Consider the following 27,135-nt stretch of genomic DNA (forward strand, 5'->3'; position numbering starts at 1 on the left):
CCAGCCGCAGACAATCGCCTATCGTCAGCCTCCGTGGAGCCAACTCCTCCTCCTCCTCTTCTTCCTCCTCCTCCTCCTCCTCTTCCTCCTCCTCCTCCTCTGAACGCACATGTAAGTGCACAGCAAACTGCAAACTGCGCCTGGATTACCAACACAAACTCTCTGTATTTTTCACATTTTTTTAATTCCACACGCCCAACCAGCTGCTCTGTGAAAGCTGCAGCTATAGAACTTGGAGCCAAAGTATAATAAGGGAGAAGAAGAAGAGAAAGAATTTGTCTCCTCAACGACAGCTTTTCTTATTATGGGAACATGTTATTTTTATGAGCGTGCGGTGCAGTAAAATACTGGCACATTCAGATTTTTTTTTAATTATTTTTTTTTTTTTTTTGTGTGGGAAAACGAAGATAAATCCTCAGAAAGCAGGAATTTTTCTTCGAGGTGTGTGAACAGGAGTCACACCTGAGAGAGATCTGAACCAAGCTTCAGCTGCACATATTGTTGGGATTTCCTTTCTCAGATGAGAGCCAGTGTGGAGCACACGTGTGCACACTCACATTTTCCTCCCCTGCTTTGGATTTCACACTGGGAGGTATAGAAGGAGAAGCGACCACATAATAAGCATAATCCCAGCACATATTCCCTCTCATGGACATCTTGGCTTGTAGATCCGAAGAGAACAGTTACAATATCCTTCCTTCGGCAGCCACGATGCTCTTCCACGGCCTCCCCGGAGGCGACGTGCACGGCGGCGTGGTGGAAGAGATGGACCGGCGAGGAAAGAGCGAGTCTGCGGTCATCAGCTCGGCCATCGACATGGGCGAGTCCGACACGGTAGGCCGGGGTCCATGTGTGCCATGTCGGCTTTCTGCAGCCTGGAGACCGTGACACTGTCTGTGTGTGTGTGTGTGTGTGAAGGAATAAATAAAAAGCACAGAATAATAAAGTCACATAATGTCAAAAGAAAAAAAGAAAAAAAAAAAAAGGGAAAAAAAAGAAAAAAACTCCCAAATCAAAACAGCTTTATAATTATCTTTTAATTTCCTAAACTTCATCCACTTTCAGCCAAGTCATCAAAACTGAAAAAAAAAAAAAAAAAAAAATATTAAAAACGTAAAAATAGTAAATATCTCATTTTTCACTCTGTGCAAATACATACAATTTAAAATTGACGAAATACCCCGTGTTTTAACCTTTAATAAGAATAAAAACATTTCATAAAATGACACCAAAATAATGTAAATAAAAACATCAAATTCAGATTTGAGTTATTTCATATCATGCCAAAAAAAGAAACACAATCTATATGAAATATTTAAAATAAAACCAAAAAAAGAATTGGTTTGAAAAATAATCTGAGCATTTAAAAAAAACAAATTTTGCCTTTATATAAATATATTTATTCATTTTTTTTAAAACGTCTTCACTAATTTAATTATTTTACTTTAAACTTAAAATCAACCTAAGTGTTAAAAATAAACACCACTGAGTGTATTCTATATATTTCACCATTTTAAAACGTGTTAATACACACTTTGTATTCAGAGCTCGTAAAGCTTGTAATTCACGTGTCGACGTTTGTTTCGTCTTTGTGCACATTTTATTTTCCATTGAACAGTAATTATTAACATGGGTCTAGTGCAAACTGCTTTTTAAATTAAATAAATAAATGTGCTTCATTTATTTTCTTAAGGTATTTGTAGCTCTTTTTCTTTTAAATGTGAAATTTGTGCATTTTGCAGTTTTACACTCTATAGCTCATTATAATAAAACTATTACCATTGATTTCTATTGTTTTTTTTTTTTTTGTTATGACATTATTAATATTTATTAATTAAAAAGAAAAACAGCTCAATTGCAGCCCTGAAATACAGCCATCTCTGCTTAGTGAAGGGTTTTAATACCGTGGGATAGTGTGTTCTATTATTTATTATTTGTGTCCTCGTGCTTCCCACACACAGCCCGTGCCGTGCATGACCAGCGAGCGCGTGGCTCTGTGCGCGGGCTGCGGACGGAAGATCTCGGACCGGTACTACCTACTGGCCGTGGACAAGCAGTGGCACATGCGCTGTCTGAAGTGCTGTGAGTGTAAACTCAACCTGGAGTCCGAGCTCACCTGCTTCAGCAAGGACGGCAGCATCTACTGCAAGGAGGATTACTACAGGTAGGGAGCAGGGTGCGCGGTGTGCTGATGTGCGCACACACACACACACACACACACACACACACACACACACACACACACACACACACACACACACACACACACACACACACACACACACACACACACACACACACGATCACATGTGTGGCCTGTGTTTTGTCCAACCTGCACAAATCCAGAAATAACGAAATCATTAAAACACAACAGTGGTTTAAATTATTCAGAAATATTCAAATTTGACTACATTTTATCATGATTTCACAAATATCCCAGAGGTGCATTTTAGGAACAACCTTTCCTTGCATTTGCCTCAGATCTTAAAAATATATGTTGTATGTGAAAAATGTGTGAAAGGACCATGGAATATAGTGAAATAATAAATAATTACACACACACACACACACACACACACACACACACACACACACACACATATATATATAATATATATATATATATATATATATATATATATATATATATATATATATATATATATATATATATATACACACACTTGTTTTTCCACTTCTTTTTGCGCACTCAGGATTTGTGTGAACACCCAGTGTTTTTTGTTCCAATAACCAATGAAAACAGTGCATGGGAATAAAATTAATGAATATTTAATTACCTGCTAATGCTAAAGCTCTCCACAGCGTGATTTTATTTTAGTGTGACCGTTTTTGTGCATCACTTTCTCTATCGCCACCAGAAAGACCCGAGGGTGCAGTGCGCTCGCATCGGGCAACGTGTCATCAAACAAATAAATAAATACATAAATAAATACATGTGCAAATTATTTTATTTGTTGCATCTTTATGTCATAAATAGTAAGTGGATTAATACACAATGTATATTTGCTTGTTATAAAAAAAAAGAAGAGAAAAAACCTTGTTTTAATAACAAAAAAATAACAAAAAACCTCGTTTTAATAACTTTACGCACGGAATACCCGTGCGTAAAGTTATCAGAAGTACGTTTCCAATTCTACTACCTGCTTGTAAATAGCTCGTAGTGAATTTTGAAAGTTAGTTTTGGTAACTTTACCCACGGGATGCCGTGGGTAAAGTTCCAAACTTAGTTTTGTTACATTTACGCACGGCATAAAGTGCGTAAAGTTATCAAAACAAAGTTTCCAAATTCACATTCATTCATTTACAAGAAAATTGACATTATGTGTGAACTCTGTTGTAGCGGGCCGTCCTCCGGGTCACCGTGACTGAGTCCGGCCCGCGGACCTCCTGCAATTTGTTCCTCCCCTGATGTCGTTTCCGTGTTGTCCGCAGAAGATTTTCGGTGCAGAGGTGCGCCCGGTGCCACCTGGGGATCTCCGCCTCGGAGATGGTGATGCGCGCGCGGGACCTGGTCTACCACCTCAACTGCTTCACGTGCACCACCTGCAGCAAGATGCTGACCACCGGGGACCACTTTGGCATGAAGGACAGTCTGGTGTACTGTCGGCTGCACTTTGAGACTCTCATCCAGGGAGAATATCACGCACACTTTAACCACGCGGACATGGTCCCGCACAAAGGCCTGGGCCCGGCCAACACGCTCGGACTTTCCTACTTCAACGGTGTGGGGACGGTGCAGAAAGGCCGGCCGAGGAAGAGGAAGAGCCCGGGGCCAGGGGCCGAGCTGGCGGCCTATAACGCAGGTAAGACCGCGTCCATCCATCCTTCTCCTTTTGACTATATCTGTTCATTTATAAACCATTAAAAAAAAGATAAAATACGGTGTCGAAGCGAAACTCTTTGGGGAAAGTTTGGGTATTTGTGGTTCAAACTTTTTACCCCGATGGAAACAAAGCACCTCGGAGCGTGATGGAAACTAATTGAAGCTGACAGACTTCATTAATGGACATTCCTGCAGGGATTTAATGTGAGTTCCTTACTTTTTATCTTCCAATAGTTCTGAAGGACGCGTTCACGTCCAAAAAACACCCAAAACGACAGAAAAGTACATAAAACAAGAGAAATACAAAATATGACTCAACAATACATAATAAATAACAGAAAAATACATGCAAATGACAAAAAGTATAGAAAACAATAACATAAACGACAAAAAAAGCAAAAAAACAAGAACGACAACAACACGACAGAAAAGTACATAGAACAACAAAAATACAAAAGATGACATACGAAATGAAAAAAAAAAATAAATACACAAAAATGACAAAAAAAAAAGTATACTACATCAATGACAAAAAAAAGACAGCTGACAGACTTCATTAATGGACATTCCTGCAGGGATTTAATGTGAGTTCCTGACTTTTTAATAGTTCTGAAAGACGTGTTCACGTCCAAAAAACACCCAAAACGATAGAAAAGTACATAAAACAACAGAAATACAGAAAATTACTTCAAATATGTACAAGATGAACTTTAAAATAAACTAAAATGACAAAAAAGTATACAAAACAACATAAATGAAACAAAAACACAAAGAATGTCAACAAAATGACAGAAATGTACTTAAAACAACAGAAATACAAAAAAATACTCCTGAAAACATACAAAAGGACAGAAAAATACACAAAGATTACAACAAAATGACAGAAAAGTACGTAAAACACATTGCATTTTCACCAAATAGTAACTTTTGGAGCTTATTAATAAACAACCTGTTTATAAAACATACACACACTGAAAAACTCACATTTAGGTCACAAACAAAAACAAGCTGATCTCACCTTTTCCCACCAAATCCGAACAATTCAGTCCTTTCTATTTTTATTTTATTTTTACTTCATGTAGTTTATTTCTTTATTTCTTTGCTCACTTTGGGGAATAAAAAAAAAAAAAAAAACACAGTTTTTTTTTTTTTTTTTTTTTTTGATGTTCCGGCCTTCGCTTTCTCTCTTTTCCACTTGTCAGGATTCATAGACATCTACAAACCCCCAAACTGCCACCACACACACACGCACACACACACACACACACACACACACACACACACACACACACACACACACACACACACACACACACACACACACACACACACACACACTGGGACCAGGCCAAGCCGGCTGTGTAGCAGATCAATGTGATTTGATGAGTTATTCACTGGAAGAGAGAACAGGGAGCACAAAAAGTTTCCTACAGCAGAGCTCTCTCTCTCTCGCTCTCTCTCTCTCTCTCTCTCTCTCTCTCTCCCTCTTTCTCTCTCTCTCTTTCTCTCTCTCTCTCTCTCTCTCTCTCTCTCTGTTCAAAAACAAAAGGCCTTCATTCAAATAAAAACAGGGACAAGTCTGAAGATTTAACAGTGCGTTTCTCAACAAAGTGCAACAAGTGAACAACTTTTAAACGCACTTCTTTGATAATTTTTGCACTTTTTTTCTCTTTTCAAAGAAACAATAAAAAAACATCTGCCACTGAAATAAAGGTAGATTAAAAGCTGATAAATGATGCATACTATTAGGGTCGTGGTAATGTTATGGACTCTTTGTGTCATTTTTGGGTTTAATGAGTAAAAATAATTACAAATAGAAATGATATACAACCAAAAAGCAACAATGTGGATTTACAGGAAAAAAAAAAATATATAATTTTGACCACTTTTGTGATGTTTCTTTACAAATCCCAAAGCTCTGTGTGTAATGCTTGTGTGTGTAGGACTGTGTACATCACTAACAGTTCATAAAAGCCCTGATCCGACTCCAAACCTGTGCGTTAAAGGGCCAGTGCGCCCTCTTCTGTTCGCACCGGAAACAGCATCACATGAGGGCACGTGTTGGCCCAAAGAGGAGCGTTCATCATTCCTGGTGGTGCTAGTACCTTTTTCTGATGCAGCAGCAGCAGGAGGAAGGTGGTGATGATTTGGAAAAGAGGAAGAATCCTCCTCCTCTTCCTCCTCCTTCCTTTATTTGTGCTGCGACGCCGTGCAGCATATGCTGGGCCTGAAAGCAGCATTTGTTCTGCCTGGTGTGTCTGCACTAATTAAGTGAAGTGTTATTCTGATGCTGTTCCGCTCGCTTCATATTCAGCATTTGCAGCGTTGTCAGATATTGAACTGTTATGCATGCAGCAACACTTTGAGCGTTGCCAGGAAATTTGTGTTTGTCCACACTGTAAAAATACTACGTGGTGAATTCACTCGTTTTGACGGAGGTAACATTTACAGTCGGACGTTCCCAGAGTCGGATTTACACAACAGAGCGACTCATTCACTGTTTCAAAACATAAGGGAAATATGTTGCTTTTAGATAAAATCTTTTTTAATTAAGTGTAATTAATTAATCTTGCCAAACAACACGAGATTTAAATGGATTTTGGTGTATGACTAAATAAATGAAAACAATAAATGAGCTTAAACATTAAAATAGTGTTTATTATTTTCATCACTGAGTGCTAACATAATGCGCAATATGAATAAAAAATATTATGGTTGCATTGTTCACAAAGCAAAAACTTAAATTTAGCTAAGCTGTATTCATGCTTTTCTGGATTTTTTGTAAACTTTCTAAAACAAATATGTTTATGTGTATTAAAAAATAAAAAATAAAACATCTCTTAGTACAGAACATTCCAGAAAAATGGAAACTGTACATTGCAAAGTAGTTAGAATATATTAGGGGTGTCCCAATCCGATATTGATATTTGATATTGGTCCGATATCATATCAGCCAGAAAACAAACATCGGCAGCGTCTAAAATCTCCGATATATATATATTATATTTATTCAATTGTAGAATACTATAAATATTACATTGAAGGTTAAAATGTATGTAAACAATTGGTTAATAATAAATGGGTCAGTATTTCTCATGCCTACTGTTGCTGACTATTGTTCTTTGTTTGAGTAACATCTCTTGATCAAGTCTTTTCACATCATAAAAGTGCTGATATCGCATCGGATCAATATTGGTATCGGCCAATAATCAAGGCTGCAATATTGGTATCGTATCGGAAGTAAAAAACGTTGCGAGAATATCTGTGGCATGAAATAAACAGAACAACTGATGAAGCTGAAGAATTTAGTTTGAAATAGTTTTTCTACATAGTAGTTCAAAAGTTGGGTCAAATGATGCTATTTGTAGCAACGCTTCTAGCCCCGCCCACATCCTCTACCACTGAGAGTGGTCGACTGTCCACTACAATCATTTGTGCTTTGTTCATTTGTCACTCATGGACTTATTCATTATGGCTCTGAACCCCGTCATCTTGTCCAGTGTGGATTGAAAACACTGTCTGCTCAAAGCATGTAGCAGCTAGCACTGTCCGAGTGTCTATGCTAGCTGTCTTTGCTAGCTGCTACATGTTTAGTATTGAGGTGGTAGCTGAGGCTGGGAGAGCTCTGGTGATTGATAAACTTTTTCTTGCACAATTTGCACACAACTGGGTTTTTGTTCTCCATGGTTTGTTTTCATTTAAACTAAGATTAACGACAACAAAACACAACAAAGACTTCTCTTTTTGGTCTCCCGTGTCTTATATTGTAGCCGGTTCATCAGTATTATGGGTATACTGCGAACTTGTGCAATGAGAAAGGTTTTGCGCTGTTTGGATTTAAAAAAAAGCGATGAACTGCATTATTTTTTAATGAATCACAATTACCGCGTGTAAGTCCCAGCCCTAGCTGCTTTGGTTTTACATGTACTTCATTCGTCCTGTTTTAAATAAAACCTCCATTATCACAGAATTCAACTTAAACTCATTTTTAAAAGAAAAATATTGCACCAAATACAAGACAGTCATCTCATTGGATTTCATATGAAAACTAAAGAAATGCGTTAAAAAAAAATTCAGTTTGTCTATCCTTTGAAATATGTCTATGACAAAAAAATGTTTCTTAAGAAAAAATTTCCGTCTTGAAAAATAAATGTTCTTTTACGATTAAATTGTCTGCTATATTAAAATGTCCCTTATTACAGCGGCTTGCACCCATAGGGTGTGGACAGTCTGATACAGGGCAAAATTATATTGTATTTATTAAAAAATAAATAAATAAATAAAAACACTTCTGCTTTAACGCTTGTTGTTCAAGTGCGTCTCGAACAGAAAAAGACAAAAATGTCAGCAATAGTAAAAACATCAACGATAATCTGTTGATGACATGATGAAAGGGTCCATAACTACAAACAACTCTCTATAGCTGACGCTTTCACTCTGAGGCTGAACAGAAAAAGAAGAAGCAGCTTTGGACTCACGGCGCCCCCTACTTAAGACAGGAGTACTGCCTGTCTTTTCCCTAAGGTTTAATTACAGATTCAGTGAGATTAAACACATTACACACACATGTGATGTACATCATATAGATCAGAGTTTCAAAATCTAAAATCGCATTGGAATAAATACTTTAAAAAGTGGATGCCTTTACAAAAACGCAGCGGTATTCGTGCTCAAACGGAGCGCACAAGAGAAAAAAGGCTCCGCGTTATGAAAAGTATAGGATGTACAACAAAAGTGATGCTGCAGACATAGAAAACTGGAGACCCGGGGGACACATGCGGCCCTTCCTGGGGTTTTGTGTTGTCTCTAAAGTAAATACACAAAATAACAACAAGAAAACACCCAAAAACGACCGCATAAATACAGGAAATTACTTCAAATACTTACAAGATGAGAATTAAAATACAGAGATGACAAAAAAAAACAAAAACAGACAAACACACAAAATGATTTAGAAAACAAATACAAAAAACAAAAACATAAGAACGACAACAAAATGACAGTAAAGTACATGAAACAACAGAAATACAAACGATGACTCAACAAAACATGCAAAATTGGTTTAGCGGTTAGCACGTGCGTCTCACAGCAAAAAGGTCCTGGGTTCAAGCCCTGGGGTGGACACTTGGGTCTTTTCTGTGTGGAGTTTGCATGTTCTCCCCATGCTGCGTGGGTTTTCTGCAGGTACTCCGGTTTCCTCCCACAATCTCAAAACTTGACTGTTATGTTGATTAGAGTCTCTAGATTTCCCATAGGAGTGAATGTGAGTGGTTATTTGTCTGTGTGTTGCCCAGCGATGGAGTGGCGCCCTGTCCAGGGTGTACCCCCGCCTAGTGCCAAGTGTGAGCCGGAGATAGGCACCGGCAGACCCCCGTGACCCTGAAATAGGACAAAGCGGGTCAGAAAATGGATGGATGGACTTCAGAGACTTAACAGATGAACTTTAAAGTACACAAAAATGACAAAAAAGTATAAAAAAACAACATATCAGACAGAAACACACAAAATGATTTAGAAAACAAACACAGAAAACCGAAACGCAAATAATGACAGAAAAATTTATAAAACAACAAAAACACAAAAGATAGACAACAAAATTACAGAAAAATACAAAAGAAAAGCAACAAAAACACACAGAATGAATTTGAATAGACACAAAACAACAAAAAAAAACAGCAAACAAAAACACAATAAATTATAGCAAAAATAAACAAAATAACAGAGAAATATACAAAACAACAACAGTTACCAATTGTGCTTTCCTTTTTTTAATCACGTTTATGATCCCGCTGTAATAAAAGTGGCTCATGTGTGTTGGTGACTTACAGAGAACCTGTAACGTGCTCTTTATATCACCACATGCAGCACAACTTAAACACTTATACGCCTTAAAATAACAAATACTATGCTATGCCCTGAAAGTTATTATGAAGCGTTGGATTATTATTATTAGTGATGCTCCGAAAATGCACTCTTCTCACCAAAACCACCCGGCTACAACAGGATGTTGTGATGACGTGAGTATCCCTTAGTTGACGCGCCTCCAAAACATCCAAACTATGCATCAGAAATGTTTTATTTAGTATTTACTTTAATCAGAATTTTATTGTCATTTAATTTAATTTGACTGTGCATTGTTGGAATGTCGATGCTAAATAAATATTCCTTAATATATTTATTGTTTGAATAAATGCAATGTTTTAATGTTAATGACCTTAGTAAACATTTTTAAACATAAATGCAATGCTACTGATAATTGGCATAATTATTTCTTTAGGCATTTTCAGTTTTTGCCCAATAATTTTCATTCCAGTGCATCCCTGCTTAGGGCTCCTCATACCAGTTATTATTTCAGTGATTACAATCTGAAAAAAAGATATTTTGTATTTATGCTTGATTTGTTTTCTCCACCTTATTTTGCAGATTGTTGTTGAATGTAGATTAGTAAATACTTCTTATCATAAATTCACACTGAACTTCACAGTGTGGCTACGTCTCTTTGTAGGAGTCATGGTCACAACAAATTTCTCTCACTAGATGGAGTCATTGGCCAAATGCTTGTCGTATAAGTCACGTCATTGCATAAGTCGTCCCGGCAATTTTGATATTAAAAGTCACGCTTAATGTGCTGAACAAAATACAGTAAGGATGAACAAAATCTATAAGCATGTATCCACTACTTTATGTTCAGATTCAGTATGAAGCCACAGCACTGCGAAACCAATTTTTTAAAAATACAATTTTAGTTAAAAAAATTTGAGTGAATCCATCAGAATTCACCCAGACTTTACAGGATCATTCTACATGATGACCGAGTATTTTAGGATCTATCCTGTGTGCGTGTGTGTTAGGGATGTAACGATTCACTCAACTCCCGATACGATTCACGATACTGGGTTCACGATACGATTCTCTCACGATTTATTATACAAAATGGGAATGTAGACAAATGACTGAAAAATATTCCTTTATTTTTTTTGGGAAAATACTGTACTATTTTCCTTTTATTTTTATTGTCAAAAGAATCCCTTGATAAACTATTCAAAACAATGCAATTTAACTAAAAATAAATCTTGAATGAAATAAATAAAGGAATAATACAACCGAAGAATCCTATAAATTTAAATTCTGGTTCTATAATAAACAATGCAAAACTGCATAATAGTTCCTTTTTCCTTTTAAAAGTGTGACTGAAAATGTATTTTGTGCCTTAACAATTGGACTTAAAAAAATCACCACTCATTGCACTGTATTTGCGTCAGATATTTGTTTGGACCAGCAGAGGGCGCTGGCAACCCAGTGGTCGGTTGGCATGCAGATATCTTGCAGTGAAGAAGCGATGCTATGCTAGCAGACAGAGCTAATAGAAAAACGTGACTTTTACAGATATTCACGTAATATTACAGATATTCTTTCAGTGCTAAAGGGGTAAGGAATCATTTATGAACATGTTTAAAAGTAGAAGGCAGCCAGATAGAAAGTGATAACAGATTCCGCCTGCCACTTCTGATAGAAGTGGAGGCGGCGGTTAAAAAAAAACTGGTTAAAAAAAAGTATTGTGATTCAATTTTTACAGCATCGATGTGAACTGTGATACCTATGAATCGATTTTTAACTGCCTTACGATTAATCGTTACATCCCTAGTGTGTGTGTTTACACTAGGGCTGCACCATTTTGACAAAAAACCTAATTGCGACTTTTCTGGCAGATATTGTGATTTCATTTAAATTGTGTTTTCCACATTTGTTTTTTAAAATTAAGTTTTTTTTTAGAAATATTATTCACATTTTTCAGAACATTTACAGTAATATACAGTTTTTATCTCCTGTGAGGAAACAAAATAAATACTGATAAAAAAAAACAAAAAAAAACATAATTAAACAAAAATGTGTGTCAAAAATAAAGCAAGATACAATTAAAAGGTAGATATAAGTTGTACTGACATGGATTATTCTGACTGCTCATTTTTAATTATTCATGTCATATGAAGTTGTACAGTATGAGAGCAGCATTGCCATTCAATTTCTCTTAGGGATCAATGGTTTACTGAATCTGATCAGGTTTATTGATTAAGTTTTGATCAACTTAATTTAAATTAAACTAATTTAAATGATCCTGATCACATCATTCCAGACTGTAATGATTAAACAAAAGGAAATGGATGCAAGGACACATCAGTTGTTTCACCACTAGGGGCCAGAATATTTTACAGTATCAGAAGTTATCAATAATCTACGATGTTTCAGACTCTACAATCCCTGACATCGATGGTTTCATCCACAACAACAGAACCACTTTATCTCTGATTAGGTGTTGTTTAAACACTGAGCAGGTGAAGCTGATTAAAGCTGATCATGTTTTCACAGAGCACAGCAGTGCTTGACGAGAAATGGACGGAGCTTCACAGACACGTTAAAGTTAAGCGGGCACTGTTCGGCTTTGTATTTAGGGGTCAGTGTTGATTTGCGTAGTTTTTTGGCAGTTTAGATGGTGTTTCGGCTGGTTTAGACTGTGTTTGAAGCAGCTAAGAGTGGGAGTGTGGAGGGGGGAGGGCGGTGCACCTAATGAGCGGTCCCCAGAAACAATCACTCATAAAAAAAACATAATTTTCCTCACGATGACGGCGTTTCAACTCGATTCTGTCCATTTCCGAGTTCAACAGTAGATTCTGTTTTCATTGGTTGATTCCGCCTGCAGATCCGTTAACTTGGATTTTATAGGGATCTGGTATAGTTGATGTTAGTGCACTCACTACCGAGACTCGCTGCAGCGCATACAAGCTTGTGTCCTGTAACCATCTATGATTGGCCAGCATTTCAGGAAGGCGGTTCTCTGCAATTCTGATTGGCGAACATATATATCACTGAAATGATAGAGACGTTATCGCAGTAGTGAAAACCTCGATTAAGGTTAATTGTTCAGCATTTGTTCACACTGGTCTTCTTCACCTTCTAGAAACGCTCCCTGACCAAAGTCTTAAATGTCCCCATTCATCACTAATTCATGAAAAACTGTGAAAAGTGTGTGAACCTTTTTTTTTCATCTTTGATTTCGGCTGAAATTTAGAAGCTGAACAAAGTTACACCATGGTCTTCATAAGTCACATAGTCACGTCTAGTTAAAGAAAAATATGTGTGTGTGTGCGCGTGCGTGCGTGCGTGTGCGTGCGTGCATGAGAATCACTTTACACTTGAACCTGAAATATGAGCATGTTACACCACGGTCCTCTTAAGTTACATAACAAAAATACTGGCTACGTTTACATGGGAGCTTTAATTCCTCTTTAAACTGACCATGTAAACACTTCATTTCTAATGCTAATTGAATTCTGAATTTATCTTAAATCCCATCTAGGTGGCTGGTTTATTTCAATTTTAATTTCGAATTACATAATTCCTCTTTCTTGTAAACACTCAACTTGCTCAATTTAGCTGTATGTTCATTCGGTTTGTTCTGCTCATGCTCAATTTACTGCGATAACGACATAATCCAAGATGGCCACCTGGACTAGAGCCAAGACTATTTATTTATAAAAGCCTCAGAATACATGGATATAATGAAAAGAGTGGATGGACGGAGGCATAAACATGCAGACTTTCACATGGACACACACGGACCTCGGTAAACACGGTAAACAGAACAGGCTTCACCGGACGGCAGGCACTAGGACCTGGAGGCGGAGTAAATGCGTCCCCGTACTGCATGCACAGGCTGTAATATCACCAGTTTATCATTTTACCAGTTGTTAGAGCTACTGTCTTTACCAGGGAGCAAATATTTATTCCTGGTGATTGTTTTCCAGAGGTTTACTGGGCTTTTTACTCTCTTACGCTCCGTGGTCCAAACTGAAACCGTGTGTTAATGTTGAGCTGTTGCTTCAAAACTACAATCTAAATAAAGGTGAAAACAGTTCTCATGTGTGGTGTTCTGTGTTACAGCCGACAATAAAAGGTCTGTTGTGTGATTCTTCTGATAGATGTGATACATCATGTTCTCCCCCTGTCCAATCAGAGCCTTCCCAACTCCCAGACCTGAAGTGGAATTATCTAAAGCCGAATAAACCGGTTTTCCATGTAAACCTCAATTCGGGAATCATTATTTTCATGTAAACACGAAGCATAACACTTTAAATCCAGTGATTTCATTTGGAATAACTAATTCTGATTTTAAAAACATCATGTAACCGTGGCCACTGTCCTCTTGAACAGCTCAAAACAACGCCTTTGCTGAAATCTTAACAAATAAGGGTGTGTGTGTGTGCGTGTGTGTGTCTGTAATGAGCTGCGTTTCCTGCAGCTGGAACAAACAGCTGTTGGGTCACAGCAGCCGTTTGAATTGATTTTATGGATCAAAATGAAGACGATGAGAAGCGGAAACAAAGTTTTTACAGAGAAAAAAAAAACACGTTAGAAACTGTTGTTTAGATCGCTGCTTCTCTGACATCCAAAGAATCCTCCCACAATGACAAGCTACAACACAAACCAAGGAAAATGTTTACATTTGAAGCACCAAACGTCTGTAGGTAAAGTTTAAACAAGAAGTTTAAACTGAACTTAAATGTCTTTTCACCTTTGTAAAAAGGAAGAAAATTCAATAATAAATAACTGATATTTACACAGCGTAGGTTGAGTTAACACCTCAAAGACAGCAGCAGCAGCAGCTGCACTCACATGTTAAGAAATGACGGTAACAGAAACCGCAACATGAATCCAGAACCTGAAATAAAACCTGCGCTAAAGAAAAAATCCATCGAGACGTGATCTCACTTAGTCAGAACGCCACCGAACACGAAACAAATGCCAACAATCCCACCAGGCCACGGTCGTGGTGTGAATGAAAACCTAACTGAGACAGGGCCAATTCAAAATAGAAACAGAGAATATGGACTTTTATTTTAAATATTAACGAGAATCATAAATATAAGTATTTTTCATAAAATAATAAATATAAAATAATAAATATAAGTGTTCTTAATACAATAATGAATCTAAGTTGAGTAAAGTCATTAATAATAAATATTAATTCAGCATTTACTTTTTCGATTACAATGTCTACCCGACACACACACGCACGCACGCACGCACGCACGCACGCACGCACGCACGCACACACACACACACACACACACACACACACACACGCTTTTTATTTACTGTATGTTGAAGCATCCAAAATGAAATATTTAGTACTAATAATGACTATGAAAAGTAGTCAAATAGTAAAATATCGTAAATTTAAACTGGGCGTTGGAAATTTCAAGCACATTCATAAAAGAAAAATTCCTTTCAAAATAAAAGCAAAACAGCCCTTTTGGATATAAACTGATGGAAACCAATAGAAAACCTCCTCACATCAGTTTAATAAAACCCAATTAAGAAATATTTCTCATTTAGGTTTTACAGAAAGAAGATTCTTTATCGATCAACATGTGACCCTATAGTTTGTGTCTCTGAGGGACAGCACGTGTGAGTGAGTTCCGTTTTGGGGCAGGAGCCTGGACGGACTGTGTGAGGTGAACCTATATTTTAGCTTCACGATGGATTTCACAATCCTGTGCTTTGTACATTTTTACACAGAAAAACACTCCAAACACTGAATATTTAGCACAAAAGATGAATTTACAGAGTACTGCTACATTATTACATTATTAAGATTTAATGCAGGTTTTTACCAAAACCACAGTTTTGTTTGGTTTTTGTTTAACTTGTTCGACATACCATCCCAGCACAAGTCGTGTCATTGAGTACTGACTAGTTTGCAGTAGTAACACTGGGCTCATACCCTGTATGATGTTGTGATGAATGTCTCAAGGGGTGTTTTAATTCAGCTGGTGATCATGTTACTTGGTGAACCCTGGACAACAAAAATGAAAACGTGGGAAATTTAAACCTCCAGCAGTTGAGATCACAAGGCTTTACTGCGGACATGGGCAACTGATGGCCCAGGGGCCAAATGAGGCCCTTGGTCTAATTTTGTGTGGCCCCCCAAAGTAAAAGCATAAAATGACAGAAAAATACACAGAAATGGTGAAAAATCTACAAAATGACAACAAAATAGGCAGAAGTGATAGAAACATATACACGACTATAACACAACAATAAAGCCTTTGTTGATGCTCAGATGGGTCATTATTCTAATGCTAACATAAACTTATTGTTTATTTATTTATTGTCTCCTCCGTTCCTGCAGCGCTGAGCTGTAACGAGAACGACGGCGAGTCCATGGACAGAGACTCTCAGTACAGCTCCAGTCAGAAGACCAAACGCATGCGCACCTCCTTCAAGCACCACCAGCTCCGAACCATGAAGTCCTACTTTGCCATCAACCACAACCCAGACGCCAAGGACCTCAAGCAGCTTGCGCAGAAAACCGGCCTCACCAAGAGGGTCCTTCAGGTAACCACGTTCCCAAAGTTCACGTTTCCCACACTCATGCTCCCAATGCTAACTTTCCAACCGCTAATGTTCTCAATGCTCATGTTTACATCACTAATGCTCCTTACACTAACGTTCATGTTCCCAAGGCTTACATTGCCAACGCTTACGTTCCAACACTAACGATCCCAACACTAATGCTCCCAATGCTTACACTCACAACGCTCACACTCCCACCACTTACGCTGTCAACGCTACTGCGGCTAACACTCATGCTTCCAATGCTAACACTCCCAATGCTCACGTTCATGTTCTAAATACTTACATTCCCAATGCTTACGTTTCCAACACTAACGCTCCCAACGCTAATGCTCCGAATAGTTACGCTCCCAACGCTAACGCTCACACTCCCAACACTCACGCTGTCAACACTATTGCAGCCAACACAAATGCACTCACTGCTCACACTCCCGTTCCCAATGCTCACGCTCCCAACGCGAATGCACCCAATGCCCATGCCTTCAACGCTAATGCTCTCAATGCTCATGCCCTCAACGCTAATGCTCCCAATCCTCATGCCCTCAACGCTAATGCTTCCAATGCTCAGAAACACTGATGTTCCCAATGTTCATGTTACCAACACTAACGCTCCCAACGTTAAGGCTCCGAAAGCTAACATTCCCAACATTAGCGTTCCCAACATCGACTTTCCACAGCCTCCATTGATCCAAAACATGTTGAAAACCTTCTCATTCCAGATGTTGCTCCTCCTCACTTCTCCACGTCTGCATACCAATTGGTAATAGTTGTTTTTCACATTAATCATGCCGCTCTCTGTCCGTCTGCTCGTCATCAACCATGTCTTGGTTTAAGCGGCGACCATTTTATCTGGCGACTGTTAGCCCATCGGCTCCACATCACTGGGCAGGGATCGAGCTAAAGTTCACTCACATCTAACCATGCGATCACATCTGTGATCTGCTCCAGAGCGGGAATATGTTCACACCAGGATCAACTATGTGGTCTCTCTGGGGAATCCAAACACGGCACGATTAAAGCGAGCAAACAAACACACCCTTTACTTTCCCAACTCCAGACTTTACTCACTTTCACTCCAACCAAAGAAAAGTAATATTTTCCAAACTAAATCTCTACGGATGTGTCAACAAATGCTTTTGTGCATCGTTATCGATTTTCCTAAATGCTCTGATTGTCCAATCAAGGTTTTTAAAAATCTCTCTGAAAAAGCTGATGATTATAAATGAGTACGGTAGAGGGATTGACCGGTGGACGGACAAACAAAGTCTGGCACTCGCGGATGTTTTTGGGGTGATCAAAGATGGGCGTGATTCTCCCCTGCCCTCGGTGACATCACGGGTCACGTGTGCCGCGCAGTAGCTGGAATTTAAATAGTGGACTCTCAGCGGTTTATCTTGGCGAATTCACATTTAACCCTGAATTTAACCTTTTTTTAATCGCCATTTTGAGAAAAGATAAGTTTGGTTAACGCCCAGTTGCGCCTGAAAAAAATCACATTTCATGAAACTGATATAAGTTTGTAAAATAGTGTGATTTAAGTTTTTGCTCATAGATATCAACAGGCCTCAGCCCAAACATAGATATATATATTAAATAACATTATTATACATTTAATATATTATATACATGGAGATATATACATATAGACATATATCCAGTAGATATAAAGCTACTCAATGTGCTTTACATGATCAAAACGTGCAACAAAAAAACATTCAACAGCTTCAAAATCAGTAAGAACATTAAAATCAGCAGCAAAAACATTTAAAATCAGCAGTTAAAACATTTAAAATCATTAGTAAAAGCATTTAAAATCATCAACAAACACAGTACATCAACAACAAACTTAGGCAGAGGTGCAGTTTGAGCTCTCTGTACTAAATGTGTGCTTAAGTTTGTTTTCGTCTAACACTGAAGTGACTAAATGAGAAGAATCAGTGATAAAAGGAGGAATCTTCGAATCGCCTGAAGCAGGAATCATACATTCCGAGCCAGAAGTACCTGGAAATAATGGCTCACTGTAAACATCTGGAGAGTGAAACAAAAACGCAGAGCAAAGCACGCCGTTTGATTCCCACCAAAGACGACGGAGAATTATCCGGCAGTAACGGAGAGTCAGAGAAACGAGACTTAAAGCTTTTGGGAGAAAAAAAAAAGAAAGAAAAATGGACCCCGATTGCGGCGCTTTAATTAACGCTTGCAGAAAACAAAGCAGGCGTTTTGCTTTGATGCCTTGGAGTTTTCAGGGCTGTTATTGCAGCTGAAGCTGCTCTCCCGACGCTCGGCTCCCAGGGCTCCGTCATCGCGCCGTCGCTAACATGCACTGACACACACACACACACACACCCCCACACGACTTATTAGCAGCAGAAAAACAAGGCATCTTTAAGGAGGATTCTTAAAGGTGTCTTCAGCCTTTACTTTTCTCAGCATTTAGCAAGACATTTCCAGAGCATTTCTAAGTTTATGGAAAGATTTGGGATTTTAGGAGTTTATTTACAACTCTGAAGTGTGTGTGTTAGTGTGCGTGTGTCTAATTTCCGGACACTTTCCTTTGTGGGTTTCAAGGTTCTGTCATCTTCAGACACACCAATGCGCTTTCCACAGCTGTGTGTCTGTGTGTTTGACAGAAAACATAATTTCAATAAAAGCAGGCAAAGCTGACATTAAGAGAGTTAAATTTGTTTGCCGAAGACAATCTTTTTTGTTGCAGTTTTACCACCCCCACCCCCAAAAAAAATCACAAAATCTCTTTTATTTTCAACCTGAAAGGCTTAATTAAACAGAAAATACCTACAAATGTTTCAAATATTTCAATATTGTTCTATATGACATATTTTGATTTTGGTCACACCAAAAACACTTAGGAGCAGATTCACAAAAGGTTTAGTGGGATTAAAATGTGTACAAACATCACTCCACACGCTAATGAATAAACATAGTAGGCAGATGTTCCGGGGAAGCAAAAATATGGGAAAATGCAAATAAATTAATGCAGGGGACGCAATGCGATTCATGAAATCTGGAACTGTTTGCGGTGATTGTTTTAGTACGGAAAAATAGTACAACTGAGAAGCAGGCGCAGACACACACACAGTTGACAGAAAAAAACAGCGGAGATGGAAAAAAGGCTACAGGTGTGTGTGTGTGTGTGTGTGTGTGTGAGAGAGAGAAAAAAAGAGGATCGCTGTGCACAGAGATGGATATATGAATATGACCATGGATCGATGGATCACTGCTCCACTGATCTCCTTTCTCTCCGTGTTTTAAACGTCAAAGTCTCGTGCCATGTTGATGTCAGGCCAAAATCAGTAGATCAGAGTAATTTACACATGAGTGTGTGTGTGACACAGTGCTGCTCAGACCTATTGGATGATGGTCAGTAGTTCATCTTCAAAGAATGCAGACAGATTGACAGACTTGCTGTATAAACTCAGATCAATGGTAGATCAATAGGACAGTTTCTGTCCAAATCTGCCTATTTTGCGTGCACTGGTCAGAGCAAAGTTAAAGGACTGAACGGAGCACACACATTAAATATCATTAGGTGTTAAAGTAGTTGTTTAAAAAAAATCAATAATAATAATAATAATAATTGTACATTATTAAATGTTTGTGCAGCAGACAGAGAAGTCCATCTGCCTCTTAGTTAACTTGCTCAAATGTCAGTGTGTGCACTGACGACTCCAAATTAAACAAGCAAAACGCTCATTTAAATAAAGGCGGTCAGCCCCAGTTCTGCTCATGCACTAATCATTGCCGCAATCTTAGTGAATTCCGTGCAGCAGGTGAGGAAAATGTGTCACTTAAGGATTTAGGGAAGCAACTGAATTACCACCTTTTCGGATCTTTGTGAATCCGCCCCTTAAAGGAATCCAAAACAACCTTAAAAGGGAATTGCGAGAATGAGAGATTTGTATACATAATATATGGATAAATAATTTCTTGTAGCCTGAGACTGACCACATACGTCCATTAGTGACACAATGTTTGGTATTGATTTAAATGGATTTGTTATATATAACAATACATCATCAGCATACAGAGACACGTTGTTGTCTCCCTTATCGTCTGCCACCACAGATCGCCAAGGTATTAGCCAGTGGTTGTCCCGTTCCTGTCCTGTCCTGTCATTTTCCGTTGTGTCCTTTTCTGCCTTGTCATGGAGAGGATCCAGATTTAAGAGTTAACTTTGATTATTGTCATCGGTATTCAAATTTTCAAACTGTGTGAGCAAAATCCAAAGTCAGTGCGGACAAAAAGAAAAAAATAAATCTGTGTTTTTTTGCCTCCTTATCGTGGTTCATGCGTAAACAAATGTAATCTTGCTCCATCAAAGTCTGAACCACATCTTCTTTAAACCTGCTCCACAAAGATGGTCAAACACTGTTGTTAAATGCTGTGAGTGCAACATTCTCTGTTTGAATGTCTGTGTTGTGAATCCTGCAGGTCTGGTTTCAAAACGCCCGCGCTAAGTTCAGGAGGAACCTTCTGCGTCAGGAGAGCTCGGGCGTGGACAAGACGTCGGACGGCTCCACGCTGCAGGGCGGCACCCCGTCAGGCCCCGCCTCTGAGATCTCCAACGGCTCCATGAGCCCCTCCAGCACGCCCACCACACTGACAGACTTGACCAACCCCACCATGCCCACCGTCACCTCGGTGCTCAGCTCGGTGGGAGGCCTGGACGTGCACGAGTGCCGCAGCCCAACACAGACCACGCTGACCAGCCTCTTCTGATGAAGCGCCGCTCCTCACTGGATCTAAAATGCTGCTCTTCTGTGGAAGTATGGAGTTACATTTGTGCCACAATTCTGCACCAGCAAAAGGAAACCTTTGCACCAGCAAAAAGAAAATGTGTGCAGGCAGAATCCCTTTCTGTGTGAGCGGAGGCAAAATCTTCACGAGAAAAAGGAAAACTTTGCACGAGAAAAGAAAGATCCCGTTTGAGGGAAGACAAATTTTGTGCAAGCAAAAGCAAATTTGGTATTCGTTAAAGGAAATTCTGCACGAGCCAATTAAAGAATTTAGCACGAGAAAACACAAATCAGCCACGAGCGAAAGTGAAATTCCAACCTAACAAGAAAGAAAACAACGTGAACAAAAACTAATCCTGTGCGACCAAAACCAAAACTAGTGTGAGCGCAAAAAACATCTTTAGAAGTAAAAGTAAGTTGAGTTCTCTCGCTCTGAGTTTTCCTCCCTCTTCACCCTGTGTGAGCTGCAAAAGTGTTTGAAATCTGAGGTTCTCAAGCGATGGGTCGGGGACACAGAATTGGGTGTTGGAGCTGTTTTTAGAGACTCACAGGATTTTGCCTCAAAGAAAATTATATTACAAATTAAATCATATAAATTCAACGATGTAGCATTGTACCATCTGACCTTATTTATCACTGTAAGGGGCAGTTATGTGGTTCCCAAGAGTTTTAGTGTTTCTAATGATACAAATACTGCTGGAATGCTTTAAAAAAATGTTTTTACTCTAAATTTTTGTGTTTTTTTTAATAAAAATGATATATTTTTTATTGTGGTGATGGTTTGTTTTAATTTAAAAAAAAAAAAAAAAAATTAGTGGCAAAAAACTACAAGGTTTCAGGACAGAAGTTTTATGACACACATTTTTACATTTAATGGCAAAATATTTTGGGATTAAAATGACTTAGAGTTTGAGTTGCAGCTTGTGGTTAAAGGTGAACCGTTAAATCCCGAAGCCAAACCAGTAAAAACAAAAAAACTAAATCTGCTTTGGAGAAACCACGTGATGACGAACGAGAGGAAACGTTTCTATGTTTGCTTCAACTCTTCTATAATTTGTAACTTCTCGTGCTGATTTGGTTTTTTGCTCGCTCAGAGTTGTGGCACAAATGCGACGCCATATGGGACATTTAGGACACGGTTGGACAGCGAGTCCTCTGAGGCCTTCGCCGTGGAGGGAACTCTTCTTGTTATTTTGATGTTGTCGTCTTTGTGGAGAACTGAGGAGACTCGATTTGCATTTTTCAATGTTTCAGACTGCAGAGGAGAGAAAAAACATCTTCGTTTTTTTGGGGGGAAAGAGTTTTTTTCCCAGCACAGTATTTATGTTGTCGTTGGAGAGTCACTGTTAGGACTGTATAAAAGATTCAGTTTCTTTTTGGGGGAAAAATCTGAGATTAAACAGGTTACAACATCCTGATGGAACAGAGCTTTGCTGTGTGTGAGTCCTTCTGTGTTTGCACACACACACACACACACTGATATACACACTGACACACACACTCCAACAAGTACAGTAATCCATTAAATTTTTTAAATTGTTTTAATATATAGCAGTTTTAAAATGCATACATTTAAACATTATTAATATTAAACAGTACAGTGGATAAAAAAAATAAAAAAAATGAGTTTAAAAATGCAAAAATAAATGAAATTATTAAATCATGATAATAAATTGAAATTATAAGAAAAATATATTAATAATATTATCGATGAAATATAAAAACGTTTGTTGACAGATATTATTTCCATCATAATTTGTGTTGGATATTTTTCACCTGATTTTTCCACTAAATTTAAGTTTAATTGTGATATTTTACAATGCATGGTGCAGTGACAATTTAGACGAACTTACTCTAAACTACGACTGAATGCAAACAAAAACAGGTCGACTAAAACTGACTGACGTGCATTATGTATTTGTTTCATCCGTCCCGGACAAGCCCCCATTGTTTTCCACCTCCATGCTGCTGCTGCTGCTGCTGCAGAACAGAGATGGAGAGAGAGAGAGAGAATAGAGGTTTTTAAATAGGCTCCGCCCCTGGCCAGTATAGGTGTGTGTCAATCAGGTCACTAAGCGCGGGTTCAACACATGTTCTAGTAATATCGACTAATATTGTCTGTCAACGAATTTAATCCAATCAATGACCAATGCTGAGATCGGGGCAGATATTTCAATATATATATTTATCTATTTATTTCATATTTGAATAAACATGAGGAAAAATACCAGGACCTGATCTCTCTATTATCATTATTGTAGTTATGGTCCGGTGCATCTGTTGAACTGTCCTCAGACTGTGTGTGGAACTGTTCACATTGAGGATTAAGACAAGTGTTGGGAGTAACTACTTTTTTTGTAATATATTACAGTAATATTTTCCTTTTTAAAGTAACTCAGTTGTGTAACCCATTACAAAAGTGAAAAGTGCTAATATATTACGAGTTACAATAAAAGTAACTTAAGTTTAATTTTAGTGCATATTTGCTTTGTTTTCTCACTGTTTGCAATTATTTGAGGGGGAAAAAAATGATTATTATAGTTAAATATAACTTATGGGGAACAAAAAAGAGCTTTCTGCTCCTGAAACAGCAAAAGTATTTGAAACAAAACTTAGACCGATGTTATTCAAACACTATCAGTGTGATATAATTAGTGTTCTGAACCAAAAGTAAGTAGTGCAAAAAAATGGAAATACAGACATTTTTATCCCAGTAACTAGTAATATAAATATATTACAAGTTTAGAGTAACTTACCTAACACTGATTAAGACACGTCTGGATATAGAAACCCTAAAAATGACGGCAGGAGCAAATATCAAAATACACAAATTCACAATATCACAAAAAGCTTTTTGGAAATACTTTTTTTTTTTACTTTTAAACTGTGTTTTTATGACAAAGGGATTTTAAACAATGTAAGGTTTAAATGTGCTTTGTCAGGATCAGATTTACAAATCAGTGAACACAACTGAATAGGGAATGTTTAAGCCTCACGATGAAAATGTATGTATTATCTCCATATTAATGTTATCTTTTGACTTTTTTCATTTAAAAACCGGCACCAAAAGCTTGTCCAGTGGGGGCGTGGTAAATGTGGCCTATGAAGAGCATTTCCTGACCTCTGGGCTTCTCAACTGAGGATTTTCCTACGTGGACCTGGAAAAGCAAAGACCGCCTGCCCGTTGTTTAACTCACATTAAATTGAACTAGTTTTGTTTGGAGTGTTGTTTCGTACGGATGTTTACGGGATTCTAAGCTGGTGATAAATAACACATGGTGTAAGAAATGGTGACATCTGGGGACTGACCACAGTCACCCTGGCATTGTTGCAATTATTCCCAGTCTAGTTTACTGGAAGGAAAACTTTAGTTGAAGAAAACAATGATGAAATTACCACCACAAGAGTTTAAAACCCAGTGACAGCAGGATGTGTTGCAGGCGTGTGAACAGCAGCTTTCCGTCTTTGATTATCACACAAGAACAGCCACAGATTAGCGACTTTAAAGAAGTCTGAGGAAAAAGCTTTAAATGAGCATGTGTGCAGTAGCTGGCAGACTGTGTGAGAGTGAAATGACTCAAAAATCTGCTTTCATGAGCATGTGCAGTGTTCTCATGGCTGATCATAAAGGAAGGAGCGCTTCACGCTCCATGTGCAGTAGAGAGGTTTAACAAGGATGAGGTGGAGCTTTAGAATGAAATATAAAAAAAACCACACAGCGTTGAGCTTTTGCTGCAGACAGAGAGAATCAGTGATAATGTTAGTCTTCACGTCAATTCGGCCATTATGATTATTTATTTGTATTTGTTGCGTTGCCGTATGCAAAACTATAAAACACTGAAAAACGTTTTTGTCTGTTTTGTTTATTTTTTCAGTTGGTTTAAAGTCTGGTGCTAGCCTATTTCTGGTCTATGTTTGGAAGGCTTTGGTTCGTTTCAGGTCTTTTAAAGTCTGTTTTCACTATGTTATAAGTCTGTATTTAGTTTGTTTTTATTCTGTGTTTAGTCTCATTCTAGTTTGTTTAAGTCCATTATTAGGCCTATTTTAAGTCTGGCTTTGTGTCTGTTTTTAGTCTGTTTTATGGTCTGTATTTAGTCTGTTTTAAGTCTATTCTAAGTCTATTATAAGTCTGGTTTTGATCTGTTTTTAGTCTTTTTTGGTCTGATTTTAGTTTGTTTTTAGCCAGTTTATAAGTCTATTTTTAGTCAGGGTTTTTTTTGTGTTTTTTTTTTATTTTTTAACTTTTGTCAGTTTTAAAGTAAGTCTATTATTTGGTTGGTTTAAAGTCTGTTTTTAGTCTTTTTTTGGTCTGTGTTTAGTTAGTTTTGGTCTGTTTCAGGACTTTTTATAAGTCTGGTTTTGTGTCTGTTTTTAGTCCGTCTTAAGGGCTGTTATTAGTGTTTTTCAAGCAAGGGCGTAACATTGGCTTGAATATTGCGGGGGTGAAGAGTGAATTGGAAAAAAAATTACAAAATGCATGCAATTTCCTGCATTCTGGTGCATTTTTTCCCCCCGACAACTTAGAATTGTTAATTGAGATTTTGACGACCTCTTAATTTGAGCAGCAGCCGCAGCGAAATTTTGACCCCTCCATACACCTGCAATTGAGTGAGGATGAAAAGGAGGGGTGGGGGAATGCTTCGTGTGTGGGGATGGAAGCTACCAAGTGTGCACAAATCAACATAGGAAATTTTAAAATGTTTTTTAAGGAATTAATGTTTGAACAATGATATTGGGGAGGTTAAATTAGTTAGGTTCGTAAGGATTGATTAGAGCAGGAAGGACACAGGATTGGCTCTTAAAGCTGATCCTTTATTGACAACACATCACCACAAAAGGCACTGATGCCGCTAGTCACATGTCGGGCACCGTTGCACTGCTTGATCTGAAGGATCGTGAGGAGGCAGCTGTGGTAGGAGGCGACCCAAGACACGGACTGTTTGTTCTTCAGGCCTTTGCTGTTCTAGACACGAAGGCAAAGTCTTCTGCTCTGTTGTTGATCTTAGTGTCAGAGCAGAAATGAAGAATTCGTCCTCCGTCATTTGGGTTTCTACTCGTTGTCGCTCACAGTGTATCTCAATCTCAGCTCGTAAAGTAGCAGCAGACGACATGTCAGACCGACATGAGGCTAGAGCGCGACTCTGAAGAACACGTACCTCTGTGATGTGTGTTCTTAGGGCTCCGCCCACTTGGCTGCCTGCTTCATGTTAATGTGTGATGTGATTTTGATGCATTAATTACAGGGAAAGGGAGAGCGGCGGTGAGCGCTGGCAGAGAAACACCAGCTCATAACTGCACGTTTTACTGTGTGTTAATGGACGCTGGTGCTTTCAGTTTCCCAGAAATCCTGATAATCAGGACAATGAAGTGCGTACGGAGGATTTTCCCACGACGCTTGCGGAGTGTTTGAGATTTGAGAAAACCTCAGCAGTATTTCATCGACCGTGTGACTTTACGTGACATCATCACATCATTACTTAACAGGCTTTAACAAAGTGTCAAAGTTTCTGTTTTTAGGACCGAAACAATCCTTTTTCAACCAACAGCCAGGGGAGAAAATCCATTTTCATTATTGGAGGGGGGAGGCAACATTCAACAGTAAAATTTTGAAGAGTAATTCCTTGGTGGGCAGAAAACTAAATATAAGGAAATAAAAATAAAAATAAATGCTATACTTTTTGCATTAGGAATATATGTTAAACTTAAGCTAAAGAATACATAAACCTCTAAGCAAATTATAAAGTGCAAATGAATATGCCACAAAACACAAAAACATACAAAACTTGGGTAATATATATATATATTTTTGGCCCAAATGTGTAGCTACTAGTCCATAGCAGTATGAAGTACAGGATGAAAGCATCTGACTCTAAAATGAACGTAAAAACTGTACATTTTAATTGGAGAACAAAAAGGAGTAGAAATGAACAGAATTTTAAAAAGTAATTAAACCCCAAAACCACTTTTTTTCAGCTGAATACAAATGTATTTCAGAAACAGAATCAGAAAGGATTTTATTCTCCAAGTACAGTTCAGAACGGGACAAGAAATTTAACTTGGTAGTTGTAGCGGAAAGAACACACATCAACACACGGTAGCTGTCGTTTTTGATGCCATCATGCT

At 38.2% G+C, this 27,135-nt stretch overlaps 1 protein-coding gene across 2 annotated transcripts; it reads left to right on the forward strand.

Annotated features, from left to right (window-relative positions):
* On the forward strand, positions 1–22,439 carry lhx2b (LIM homeobox 2b). 2 transcript variants are annotated; one of them, XM_028457211.1, is made up of 5 exons: positions 1–834; positions 1,962–2,164; positions 3,454–3,824; positions 16,035–16,240; positions 20,708–22,439. In XM_028457211.1, exons 1-5 carry the CDS (start codon positions 649–651, stop codon positions 20,993–20,995), a joined length of 1,254 nt encoding a protein of 417 aa, XP_028313012.1. In that variant the 5' UTR covers positions 1–648; the 3' UTR covers positions 20,996–22,439. The 2 variants fall into 2 exon arrangements, with proteins under 2 accessions (XP_028313012.1, XP_028313013.1); XM_028457212.1 differs by having other exon boundaries at positions 3,457–3,824.
* The last annotated feature ends 4,696 nt before the right edge of the window (positions 22,440–27,135 follow it).

The sequence above is a fragment of the Gouania willdenowi genome, chromosome 9 (assembly GCF_900634775.1).
Source record: "Gouania willdenowi chromosome 9, fGouWil2.1, whole genome shotgun sequence".
Lineage (NCBI taxonomy): Eukaryota > Metazoa > Chordata > Actinopteri > Blenniiformes > Gobiesocidae > Gouania > Gouania willdenowi.